Raw genomic sequence first — 13,928 nt, 5'->3', positions numbered from 1 at the left:
CCAAATGTCACTTGTTTACACTAATAAAGAGAGCATGCATGTACAGGAGCTGGTAAACTCCTCTGAAGAGAGGGGGTTTGGATGTTTCCCTGGCTACTTAACAGAAGCACTTGGAATTGTATAGATTGTTACCAAGTGAATGTTTTTGTTCAGAAAATGAAAGGCTCAGTATTTCTAACTCAAACTAAAAATGAATGATTCACCAGCCAGTCAAACCTGCAACTCCATCACTTTAATCACTCATTTATAGAATATATTCTGTAGCACCCTAGAAGCTGCCTTTGAAGTCCCAGACACATTCCTCTCACAGTAATTACCCAGTACTACCACATTCCTTCTCAGGTTATTTCAGCCACAGAATCTGTAGAGCAGGAAAGCACACCCTCTCTGGCTATCTCTGCCTGTGATCCCATAACAATGGCCAAGTTCCTGTCCCTGAGTTCCCCTGGGTGCTCTCTGCAGGACAGCCTGATCCTGTCCCTCTGCTCCAGAGCCACACACAGTTCCCACACAGAACTGTCAGCTACAGATGGTGTCCAACTCATTGCATCCAGGTAACTGGATTCAATCAAGAACCCTCACTGAAACTAAGTGTGGGCAGAAAAGAACTTTTAAGAGTATGTATAAGTATGTAATTCAGGTTTCAGATCTAATTTATTTTCCCTCTGTCAGTGATAAAGTCATGTTACAAACATTTGCTTTTTAGTACATTGCCTGGGATAACACAGCCATGATTTTGCTATGTTAGCATTCCAAACTTCTTTGCCAAGCCAACCAACAAAGTAATGGACAAGACCTTTGGTTCACTTATATATTTATGAATGGAAAAAGTCATAATGTAAATTTACTCATTAAAAAAACTTGGGTACAAATTACACATACATAAGACCACCCATTTTTTGAATCACATGGACACCTTAGACCCAAACAACTCATTGTAATAGACTTTAGTGAGAATACTCCAGGTAAAGATTACAACAATTGGAAGCATCTTGGATTTTTAAAAAAGTATATTTCAATACATAAGTTTGTATGCATGCTTTAAACAAATATAATTCAAGAATGAGCAAAGAGTCTAAACAAAAAGTAATATGACCAGCACTAACATTAAACTTCTCATCCAGGTTTTAATATGTTAGTCTAACGTAGTGTTAGTTACCATGCTGTACTGAAAAATGTAATGGCACAATCTGATCATGGTTCATTAAATATTATACCCTACTTCCCCATAATAATTAGGCTGGTCATAAAATTAACAATGCATAAGTAAATAAGTATAACCAGTTATAGACAGTTGCTTGTTTTACAAATTGCCATCAGGTAAGACATACTGTCCCCAGAGACTCAGAGATGGACATTCAATCATACCATTAAAACAGTATGGCCTGAAGAAATGGGCACAATTTTTTGAAAGTATATTAAGACAATTCTGTTAGCTTTTAGTTACCCCTTGTAAATAATCATGGTATGACTTGAATACAAGACCAAACTTTGAAAAGCAAAGGATTTTAATCGGCATAGTGCATGATTGATTCAACATAATTCCCAGGAAACAAGCCAGTTACTCGATTGCAAACTCCTTCATACCAGCCGTCATCGTTCTTCTTTATCACATAAATGATTGCACCCTCCATAAACGACAGCTCATCGTCTTTGTCCTTTGTATAGTCATATATAGCAACAACTGTGGAATAAACAGGGACACATTTAGCATTTTATTAATAGCAACACTATTAAAAAACAATTGTACTTCAGAAAATATTAAAAGATTAGTTGGCTGTTGTGGTATTTCCAGTAATGAATTCACGTGCTTTTCCTCTTGAACACTAAGCCCAGAAAATGGAATTTCACTTTCCTCGCAGCATTAGCTAGCACTAAGAAGTGCATGTTGACTAACTGAACACTCAGTTAAACTGCTGGCACAGCAGTACATCCAACTGTGACACGGTAAAGTGGGGTTATGGACACTTAAAAGCTGAGTTAGGGAACACCTGACTTGTGTGGCACTCACTTCTGACCAGATTACCTCAATAGCATGTGGATCTCTTAGTATGAATCTCTTGATTCATAACAAAAAAATTCTACAAAAATTATTCCACTGAGGCCCCTGTTGGCACATCAGTGTGGCCCTGCACACCTCGCTGCTAAAGCCATTGCACACAAATGAATGGGCATTCCCACAGAGCTTTTGTGTCATCAGGAGTTCTGGAACTACTTTTCAAGGAGCTGCACTGAGGGCAAGTAGGAAAGTTGCTGAAGAGTGTAGAAGCAACATCTGCTATTTTCAGTACCTGCTTGGTACTACCTTACTCTTACCAACCTCCAACTTGCTGTGTGCCATTAACAAAGCAGAGGTTTCCCCAAGGGAAGAATGTTGCCACCACCAATGCTGGAGTTAAAAACTACCACTGTGAATATACAGACTTCAGACATCACAGCCTTAGCCTTCAAAAGTTAATACGGATTTATGCAATTGATCAGCTTTATGAATTCCAAAAATCCACTATTTTACACCTACATATAATCTCAGCTATCTGATGTCTTAATGCCTAGCAATGCTGTGCTGTATCAGTTATTTTCATCCCTTGGGTATGTCCTGCACACAGTCCAGCTCAAATGAAGAGGGAACACAGGAGCTCTGCCACAAACACCACAAGTACCTGTCCCCATTTTGTACCACTGCAGCACCAGCCAGCTCATGAGAAAACTGGCAGCACTGCTGCTGACAAAATGGTCAGTGCTACAACACAGACAACTCCACTGGCAGGAAATCTGCTTGTCCATTATTTATGGGAAGAGATGTTTACTACGTGACTTCATACCTAAGCACAGTGCCGAGACTGCTGATCTGGAGTCACTGATAAATCTCCAAGGAGACCTCAACATATTTTATAGTTCGAAGTCTAATAATGGACTCTAGTAACCTAGTTTGATGAGATAAATGCTTGGAATTTCTGACCATTTTGCAGAAATCTCTAGATGACTGCCCAGCAATCCTGAGGTAGGTACAGACAGTCCAGCTCATCAAAGATGAAAGCCATCCAATTTTTACATCTGCTTCCCATGAAGAAACTTGCTTTTTCACCCATTCTAGAATACCTGAATGTATTTTATAATTTGTCCAGAGAAGGATTATTAGGTGTAGACACAAACTAAGGAAAGCATGGCTTGTGACCCACACTAAGTCCTTCATTCCCTTCAGACACCATTAATCCCCTGATACTGCACTAACACAGCTGCAGTGCTTCTCTTACCTTTCTCTATGTAGTTTTTAGGTGCCCAAGCAGGATCTCCATCTGCATAGGGATCGCTGTACTGCACAACAGCAGCCTCCTCATCCTCATAATCCACAGGTGGTGGGGGTGGAGGAGGAGGAGAGTCATCAAACATCGGCATCTCATCGGGGGGCGGCGGCGGGGGAGGAGTTGGGCTATCAGCAACTAGAAACATTTGGAGATTATTGTTTTCTCTTAAATCAAGACAGGGTGGAGATGCAAACAAACCTGAGGCTGTACACTGTAAATAAAAGAGCTGGGAGGACAACACACACAGCATGCACTATAATACCATGCACTGATTAGAAACAGAGGCTTTGTATTAACAACTACAGCACACAACTCTATTGGTTATTAGTGGTCCAATCTATGTGTAAATGCTACTAGAGTCAAAGCACATGCTGCGGGGCGTAAGCTGAACATCAGCAGAGAGGAAAGCTTCCTGCTCCAATGTCCATGCGCTGCAGCGAGAGCTATGGAGGACTCAGTGGCACCCTCTGAGCCAGGCAGCAACAGCCCCTGACTGGGCCAGCAGCTTGACTGGCTTTTAACAAATCCTTTGTCAGAACAGTCACTTCAATTTACTTCTGAACACTGCTTCCTTGGATTCCTTCTCTCTCAGAGCTAGCATTAGGGAACAAAAAGATCTGGTGTGGATCATAAATACTAGTCTCTTCCCTTTTTTTAAGATTTAACCAGGTAAGAGGAAGCCAAGTAATCCTTCTGCAGAAGAAAAGCTTTGTATAGATCCTTATCTTGCAGCTAGTTTGTGTGTGTGACATTCAGGAATCAATAAATGAAAAACAATGACAGGCAGCTGCTGCTCTTAGAGAAAAAGTGCTCAAGGAATTAAATGTATAATCCAAAATGTCAAATCCCTGCCCTGAGATTCTCCAATCAGCACAGTTACAAGTTGCTTTGGGAAAGGGAAAAAGAGAAAGGCATTATGGCACAAATCACTTTTTAAATCAGTTCATTAAATTAGTTTCCAGTAACGTTGACAGCAGCTGGCAGCAAAATAGAGAGATGACATACTCAGATGCAGGACATCAAGTCCCTCATGCTATTCCTAGGGAGATATGGTCCACTACACATGGCCCTGGTGTAAGCACTGTGGAGCCACAAGTTACTGAAAGGAAGCTACTGTTACTGACATCAGTTTGGTTACATAGCAACACAGATTCATTTTCAAGATCTGGGATTCTGCACACTGAAAACATAGGCTGAAAACCACTGCTCTAGGCAGGGTTTGATGGAACAGGGCATCAGGCCTCAGAATGTGCAGCTCCAGCACACAAATTTTGAAAAGAAAGCCAAGCAACAGAGAAAGACCAACACTGCACTGAATGAAGCTTTGACTACTGATAGTTACAATGGCACTGGAGATTAGAAATAGGGGTTTTGTTTGCTTAAACACTTGTTACTTTTGGCTAGTCACTACGCTAGTGGTGACCTAATCTTTGCTCTTCAGCCCCATGCCCCTGACAAGGGACTGGGGCACAGCTCCCCTGTCCTGTGTGGGTCAGGCTGGCTGCACTGGGACAGCTCTGGCTCCTGCTGCCAGGGCAAAAGGGGGCAGGAGCTCTGGGGCAGGTTCTGCCTCAGCCCAGGCATCCAGCCCACTCCCTTCCCTTGCAGGGCCAATTCTTCACCTGCAAGCCCAGCTCCTCTTCAACTTGACCAGCTGAGCTGAACACCCCACAGCTCTCTGCATCAGTAAGACTGGCTGCCACTGTATTTATTAGTGATTCCTCTCCCACACAGAAGCCCATTTGTGTCACTTGGAGACAGACTAACAATGTCTGTGGTGGAGTGAATGCTACGTCCTGCCCCTTACTGAATAGCACTCACAGACAGGCTTCATTAATCCACCACAGACACATGACAACACTGTTTATGAATGGACTGGTTTTGTGCTGCAGTTTAGCACATCTTCCACAAATGTATTTCTCCCCTTAGTTTCTGTCTGCAGCCACGGAAAAAAAAACCAGAGTTGAAACAACAATCATTTGAGATCTTGAGAAATCCTTACCTTAAAAAATTTTTTAAAAAATTTTAAATGCAAAAAAAGTTACATTTATTCAACAATGAAGCTGCATATCTGAAAAGGAAAGAGAGCAGGAAATGCAACTGTGAAAGCACCAAGACATACTCTAACTGAGATGCAGTGCAGGAACTGCAAGCTTTATAGGAAACATTTGAAACAATTCAACTTTGCATTTAAACAAAGGGAGAGAATGGAACAGAAAATTAGACAAGTGCCACTCCATTGAAGAATCCCCTTTCCTCCTGGACCTTAACCTAGACTTCTTCTGGTTCTAAACTGTGCCAGACTCTAGGACAGCATCACTTCTCCTAAGGGAGGGAAATAAAGCATGCAAAAAGCCACTTCAAATGAAAAAGGGTAAAAGGACAAATATTTATATAGCTCCAGACTGAGATCTTCTCTTGCATGCATTCCCATCCTTGCTCTTTAAATGGGGACCAGCAGACTCCTTGTGAAAGGACTTGGTGTGAGAGTACAGCAACTTAAATCAGCTGTCCCTGAGCACCAGACACTGAAAAACCTCTCTGGAGGAGATGCTCACAGTTTGAACACAGGAAAAAAAGAAGAGGCATTGCATAGTTTCTACGCCCTCTATGTCCTTGTCCTCTGAAAGAAGCTCTCAAGCAGTCTGTTTTCCAAACCTGCAGATCTCTATGATAAGGAAAAGACAAGTCTACCCACATCTCCCTAACAGGAGAGACTTCTTGAGAAAACCAGACTGATGAAAGTCCAGCACACAATGCCAAAACCCAAGAGCAGCCTCTAGAGCCAGCTCTGCTGAGCGTACGCGCAGGCTGCCACAGGCTCCAAGCCATACTCATTACAGAACTTTCCAACCCAAGGGACTATTAAAAGAAATAAAATAAAGAACAATTCCTATGACCAGATTTCAAGCTTCAGCTGTTTTGCTGCAGTCTCATCCACAATTTAGCTTGCACAAGTCAGTCTGTCCCTTTCACCTCTGCTCTCCAAGGGCTGTGTTATCTCCAGGAGGACAATACTCAGAACAATTCAGGAGCAGGTGTCAATTTTCTCAAGTTTATCTGCAAGTGAAGATATCCTGTAACCTTCATCTTCAGCAGGTTTACCTCTACACTTACTATTTTGGAAAGGTTTTCAACACAATTTTGTGGCACACTATTCTACATTGACGTGATTCTTGCAGTTTACCTAGCACAGCACCAATATACCTTCTTTTTGAGAGAGAACCAGAGAGATGTCTCTGATGTCATGGGGAATGCTCAGAACATGACCACTTAAAAGCTCCAATGGGAAGCAGAACAGCAACACTACTCAGACCTGGGGTCCCTAAATGGATGCTGCAGCTATATAGCCAACTGTGTAGTAGTAGCCCCTGGGATCCTAGGAAATCTCAAAATGGTTCCCAAACACTTTAAAAGCATTTTTTATTTACTTCATACTCTATCTAAATCATATTTAATCTGCTGTTTACAGAACTGCAACAAACTCCAACTGAAAAGGACATCTCCAGATCAGGAACATGACTTTACACCTGCACTAGCACTTGAGACAGTAACACTCACCTGGAGGGAATCAAGCAGTACTGGTAAAAGCAGAGTTACCAGTATAAACACAGCACAGCTAGAGAGCACCTCTCACACACCTAACAAGCAGAGCTATGCTGCTAGAAGCTCAGCTGGGAAATAGGAGACCACAAAGAAATGGAGAATGAAAGGCTGCTGAGAGGAGAGATGCCTTACAAGCTCCTTTGTAATGCATTAGATCTTAAGACTGCACATTTTCAATTGACTGTACAGCTTGCTGAAAAATGCTACAGTATTGGAATCAATGGTTACACATTACATGTTCTGACAGTCTACATAAGCCCTTCTAATAAAAACTAATCAATTATCCCAACTGGAAAAGGCAGGGTGATTCAACATGAAATTAGTATTTTCAATTAAAATACAATTTTATATTCACACCAAACATATGCCACATTTCACACTGTACTTCTGTAATAAATTTGCAGTTCAGGACTTAAATGGGTCAGTAATAATCATGCACATGTTATAAATATTGAAGAGTGTGCCCTTCAGCTCCAATAGCATATTGACACTAGAATGCAAGATGGTATTAGCTTCTGGAAAAGGAAACAAAATAGAGTCTGACTTGCCAGCCATGCATGCTACAAGAGAGTAGGCTCTACCCTTTAACAGCTCAGCTTGTCCAAACTTACTGTTTTCCTGCACCCTGGCCACGAAGCCTGTGAGAGGTATCTGTGGAGTCAACTGAGGCATAGGGGGAGGGGGTGGAGCAATAGAAACTGGTAGCAACACACACACCATATGGGGAAAGTCAAATGGACAAAGGAAAAAAAAAAGGGAACAAACAAAAGCAGCCGTCAGTAACGAGGACCACAAAACAAAGTATGTAAAGAACAACAAGAACACACACACACACAAGAACCTTCTTCAAGCTTGTGTTTCCAACAAGGCTGAATTTGTGGTTAGCCAATGGAGGACCAAAAGCAAAGCATGCCCGTGTTCAGCCAGGGAACAGCTGAATAAAGTGCAGCCTGCGTGTGAAGGTTCCTGCTCTGTCACACATTTTGTGTGCTCACCTGGGGAGCACAGAAAATTGAGCTTTTGTCTTGCTGCTAAATAAGGATTACTCAATTTAGCAGTTCTCTTTTCAAAGTGAGCTACTAGAAGCAGAGGTGATGTTTTGCAGGATTCTGGACTCCCTCTCTAAAATCAAAGTGGAGCCCTGTATCAAGTGCAGCACAGTAGCACTGACACAGAGCAAAGGCAACTTTTGCAAGGGGCACAATGTTTTAGCATCAATAATCCACATTCACACAGAGAGCACCTCCCACCACTGGGCTCTGCTGGGACAGGGGCAGTCAGATTGCTTACTGCAGTTTTGTTTTTCTCAAAAAAAGGGACCTTGTTGCTTGCTGGTAGAAAAAAACAGATGGGTCTAGAGCAGAGTGGAGCTTTATGAAGCCTTCTGTGGTGAGAGGGCACCCAGCAACCTAAAAGGCTGGCAAAGGCTTCAACAGCTCTGAGGGGCTACACGAGCATGCAGAGCTGCCCAGGAAGCCCTTGCAATCTTATTTTCTATGAAATATGTGCCTGTCTGGTGAGTAATGAGACCTGTGACCACACCTGTGCTCAGAGACACTGGGCTGACAGCACCAGTGCTCAACTGCTCCCTGCACAGGTAGGGAATGGGAGCAGTAGGGCAAGCCACTCAAACTATCAGCTCTGGAAGGACATCTCCCCCTTAAGTGCAGGGAATGAAAAGCATAAAACAAAACTCCACCCAGAAACTCAACAAAACATCAACTCATTTGTTTATACAGTGTCCCTTCTCAGTGGAATTTCTCTTGCACTGGAGCAGAGAAATTCCAGTGAAGGTGGGAATTCAGCATGGTAATAAATCCAGCTGGAATCAAATTTGAAAGAGGTTCTGTTCTTCCAAGTAAGCAACAGTTTTAAATAAAGCTTTAACTAAGATTAATGTTTGATGAATTAAAATGAAGCATTTAGTTCATTACAAAACCAATAATCAAATAAACTGTATGGGATAAATGATTGATAAAAACAGAACAAACAGTGTCTCACAAAATTGAAGTAAACATCTAAGAAAAACCAGAGCATTTGTTAGCATGAAAAGTAAAATCTTAGGGCAACATGGGACCTGCGTTTAATGTCAAGACAGTAGCACTAAAAAAATAATCACCAGTTACAGAAACAGAGGAAAACAGTTTCAAGTAGCAAAACACACCCATCAAAATACTGTTTAAAAAATGCTGACCATCAGTATTTTGAAAACACCAGAGAGGCTAGATGAAGAAACAGCACCTGCATTTGAGCAAAAAATTGCTTCGGACAAATGTAAACATTCAGAAAAAGTGGCATCTTCAGCATTTAAGACAACTGAACTATTCCCAGAAGTAAAATCCTGTTTATTTAATGGAACTCAACTGTTCAGGCAGGAGGGAGTTTCTGTTGTTATGGTGAATTAATCTGGAGGAATGAGAATGTGGAGGAAAATGAAATGCTAGTATGGGTGAGCAAGAGTAGGAGGAAAATCAGGTTTGGAAAAAAAAGAAAAGATAGATACTGTGTCTGCATATAAAAATACTTTCTGACAAATGTAATACTTCTAAACTACTCAGAAAACTCTTCACTTCAGTGTCCCAAATATTTTAAAAGCATTCTTTTCTTAAGAGTAAGTACACAACAGCAAACACTGGTCTAAAGAGATCATGAATTCAAACATCAACATTTCTTTTCAAAAGAAACATTCCTCTGAAGTTTAAAGACTTGGCATTCTGAACACTACCAAGAAAAAAACATTATACAACTACCACTGCTCGATGTGTACTTGATCAAAATTCATGGAAATGGCAACGAAAAAGTTTCCTGAAAGAGCTTCCTACCAGCAGCCAAGATTCTTATTTTACAGATCTTTCTGCAGTGAACCTTGTTTGCCCTTCTGGGGTAGGAAGGCAGGAGGCTGCTGACTAAAACCTGCTCACTTGCCCATGGCATCCATCCCTTCCCTCATCTCCTGCAGATGCTCCTACTAATGTGAAAGCAGAGAAGTTGTCTGCTAAAAGAGAGAGACTGAGCTCTTTAACAGTCAAGCGTAAAGAAAAGAACAAAGGAGAAACTTGGAATCAGGAAAGGATTTAAGAAAGACACAGAGACAGGCAGGAACTGTGTGACAGGAACATGAACATTGTGCTCAGTATTCTTTTGCCACCATCCAAATAGTGGGGGAGTGTACTCCAATCACCTTAGGTCTCCCACAGAAAAACTGACCCTTGGTTTAGTTTGTGTTCTCCAAGCACACCTGAAATGCCAGGTATAATGTGCCTATAATTAGACAGGCAATCCTAATAATTTCTTATCATGAGTAACGGCAAATAAGTCAGGGGGGAAAACAGTATAATTGCATATAGTGCAATCACTGTGCAATTTCAATATGGTTTTTCTTGTTTGTTTTTCCTTCTATTTCAGGAAAGAAAGTCGTAATCTCATTGATGCTTTTCATAAATGAATTAAAATGCCATGCATGCTTGTACAATCATTTTGCTCAAAACAGTTTGTGATTTCAGAGCGCAGCAGCTTACTTGAATTTTGAGAATAAAGAGGCCCGCCATTAACATGAGGTTGAGCAGAGAATGGGGCAGTCACAGAAGGATTCCGTCTGTATCCACCAGAAGATGCTGAAGAAGTGGTAGAGTTGTGTCGTGAGATTTGCCTGGTCATTGTGCCATACTGGGAACCAGGAGCTGAACCAGGAGCAGCTGAAAAGCATTAGCCAAAGGAACCAAGGAAAAGACTTAAGCAGAGCATTACTTGGGATAGAATGCAGAAAACAGAAAAAGTCCAGAACGTGGAAAATACTTGATTACAGTTCTCCAATAATTTAAGATCAGTAACAGGCAATTAACAGAAAAAACAAACATCCCCATTACAATCAATAATGAGAAAAAACACACAGAACATAAACCAACATTCATATAAAGGGCATTGAGAAATGCTGAGAGTACTTTGAGAGACTGGATTGGACTGGAAAACTGAATCCAACTCTTAAGTGTATCTCAATTATACTACATGCAATAATACCCTTTATTAAAGAGTGCACAGAAAAAAATTCCACATTCTGCTCAAAACAAATAATTTCAATTGCAAAGCTGAACGTGCCCCCAGTATAATATAAAACAACGCTCTAACAAACCAGTGAAACAAATGTCATGAGCTTCAGACATTTGGCACAGTTATCAATCATATTTGCTGGTTGTGCTTTTATATTGATGGAATTTGTACTAACAAATCAGAATCACCAATTCCAGCTGACAAAGATGTCATTCATTCTTCATGATAAACACCCATATTTACCTTCCACCTACTGGCTGCACAAACTTCAAGGTTAACAAAACAGTTTAAGTTCTTTCAGATTAACCTCTGACAGAAAGAAAATCACACCTTGCAAACTAATGCATCTCACTCATTGTAGTTGCATGAATTAACACAATTCTTAAATGCAAAAATTAGTTTGCAATAAAGTGTTTTGTGCTTTTATATACATATATTATATAATTATATAAGACACAAACAGCAAGCAGACAGAAGTTTGCAGTCCTGTGATGCTATCCAAAGTCATTTTCACTTAGCATTTCAGTAAGGGAGAGTGCAAAGGGTTACGTGGGTCAAAGCCTCCAAAGCTAGTTTCATAACTCAATCAATTATTCTTGTCATCAGCCTGTGACAGGAAAGGGTGGGGTATTTTTTCCTGTCTATTTTGAAAAGTACTACTTTTAGATCCCACCCTAACTGCTGTATGTAGTGCTTGAAGCAATTTCTCAAGAACTGCTAGTTCATATCCTCAAGTCTTCCAGTTTGACACCTGCCTGCAGCACTATGGAATCAAAGCCAAGCTACTGTGACAGACACTTGTGCTTTCCAGTCACTTTGTGCCCACAGAATAGAACACACACATCACCCTACACATAAACTACCATTTCTGAACTTGAGTGCAACTGCTGTGACTTAGCTCCTGCTGCAGGAGTTACACAGCCTAATGCCAATATTCAAGCAGATTCTGAGATCTTATAGATCAAATTAATTGGATCTTAGCTTAATTGGGAGCAGATTTCAAGCAACTAGCAGCTTTTTATCCATAGCTAGTGCATTTAGCTTCAGAGGCTTTAACCACAGGAAATTAGTGGAGATTAGATTTGTTGAAAAAAAAACAAAAAAAATCCCAGAACTGATTTTTGTAATTAAATCACGTAGGTCCCACTACAGAAGAAAAACCCCTCACTGAGTTCATTAGGAAGAGGTGATTATTGATTATGCAGCATGTCTGCAATCACTTCAGCATTGTCAAGTCTCACCTATCAGACTGCCCATCGGGAGAGGTGGAGGCAGTGGTGGTGCTGGCGGGGCTCCAGGAGGAACAGAAATGTGTGCTAATAAAATAGTTTATATTCCTAATTAGGCCATATTATTAAAAATTTAAAAAAAAAAGAAAGTACAGGCACTTGATAGGCTTCCCAAACAAATACAAAAATTCTACTTCTGTTAACTAATACCAATTCAGACCCTGATCCCATCCAGGGTTCTGTACATGCCAATCTTTATTCTCATTGACTTTTATGGGATGCCAGATGATAGTAAGATTTCATGCCTATTTATACCACTGCAGGACCAGAAAATGTCCTGGAAAAGGAAAGCCTACATGTATAAAAGGAAATGAAGACTTGTCATCCAAGAAACAGAGAAATCTCTGCAACAGCAAAATTACATTACACCAAAACTCCACTATTCTCTTTTGTGTCTTATGGGATTGCAAAGCACAAAGTCAGTGACTGGGCTGGTTTATAACTAAGATAATAACAGTAAAGAAGGACCCTACTCAATCTTATCATTCATCATTATTAAACACAAGGGAGTGTGCCTCCAACACGGAGATCCCTCAAGATTCTTTCCCCACAAATGGCAAAGTTAGCAGAGTATTTCAGAAGCCAGTATTTCCCATTAAACATGTACATAGTTGCTGCTGCTCTCAGGCCATCCAGAAATGCCAAAGTGCAGACACATTTAAAGTTACAGTTAAGCTTTAAAAGGATACATTTGTCTTTTACTCCCCTTTTACACCCTTGATTGCCTTGTAAAAACATGGACCAGCAAAGGTATTTTAACCATCCATTATTCAGTAACTGACTGTCCTGCCACTACTCTCGGTAAAGAATTAAAACTTTAGACATCACTCAGCACTCATAAGTGATTTCCTGAGTAGGACTGTAGCTCAGGACAGTTTGTAGCCCACCATGTTCAGTGAGAGTCCCAGTGCAAACACAGGGAGGCAGCAGGGAGGGGTCCCACGTACCTGGCCCGATGGTCGGCGGTGACGGGGTAGGCACGGCAATGGGAATGCCAATACTGCTGCTGCCACTGTTCTCCCGGCTGCCACTTCCTCCACTGCTGCCACTGTGTGGGAGGATAGAATGTAAGAAAATAGTGCAGAAGGTAGTCTCACACCTGAGGAGTTGCAGCTGCACTAATGACCAAAGATTAGGAACAGCCCTGCCCTTAATAGGCCACACGAGTGCTACAAAAGGGTGGGTTAGCTGGGTGAGGAGAGAGCTGCAGTTTGTTGGCCGTGCTGCAAAAAAAAAGTCAGTTCTGTGAGGAGCTGACCATGAAAAATCATCCAGAAGGTAAGGAAGATTTACAATAAGGTGACAATACCACTGCACAAGAAAAACACAAGTATGAGCATCTCCTACAAAAGCATGTCAACAGCCACACTTCTTGTGTGAGCTCTTCCAGCCTAACTCAATTACACAGACTGTTGAAAAACTCCCTATTAAATGTCTCTGTCTTTACTTACAATTGCATACAGATAATCAAGTCTGGATGCATTACATTCCTAATAAATGGAATTAGCTAAGCTGATAAACATCACTATGAATAAAATGTGCAATTAAATGCTTCAAGAAATTAAAAGGTAATCAACTATGCAAGTTCTAGGCAATGGAGTAACAACTGCAGGAGTAGTTCAGGGGCCTTGTAGTAATTGAAAGTAGTATGCTGGGGCTGGATGACTTAATGGCTAAACTC

General features: G+C 41.1%; 1 protein-coding gene across 11 annotated transcripts in view; it reads right to left on the bottom strand.

Annotated features, from left to right (window-relative positions):
* Positions 1 to 797: 797 nt before the first annotated feature.
* The window catches only part of ABI1 (abl interactor 1), a 77,285-nt gene continuing 64,154 nt past the window's right edge, over positions 798 to 13,928 (bottom strand). For 2 of the 11 annotated variants that reach the window (XM_063149608.1, XM_063149527.1), the window contains 6 exons: positions 13,195 to 13,295; positions 12,200 to 12,274; positions 10,430 to 10,606; positions 7,523 to 7,609; positions 3,255 to 3,440; positions 798 to 1,684 (listed from right to left, as the gene is read on the bottom strand). In XM_063149608.1, the coding sequence (XP_063005678.1) occupies positions 1,509 to 1,684; positions 3,255 to 3,440; positions 7,523 to 7,609; positions 10,430 to 10,606; positions 12,200 to 12,274; positions 13,195 to 13,295 (802 nt within the window). In that variant the 3' untranslated portion in view covers positions 798 to 1,508. The remainder of the gene's footprint in view (positions 1,685 to 3,254; positions 3,441 to 7,522; positions 7,610 to 10,429; positions 10,607 to 12,199; positions 12,275 to 13,194; positions 13,296 to 13,928) is intronic. The other 9 variants (XM_063149537.1, XM_063149555.1, XM_063149618.1 and 6 more) reach the window with 6 other exon arrangements.

This window comes from Melospiza melodia, chromosome 1 (assembly GCF_035770615.1).
Source record: "Melospiza melodia melodia isolate bMelMel2 chromosome 1, bMelMel2.pri, whole genome shotgun sequence".
Lineage (NCBI taxonomy): Eukaryota > Metazoa > Chordata > Aves > Passeriformes > Passerellidae > Melospiza > Melospiza melodia.
This window is presented reverse-complemented; position numbering and strand designations above follow the sequence as displayed.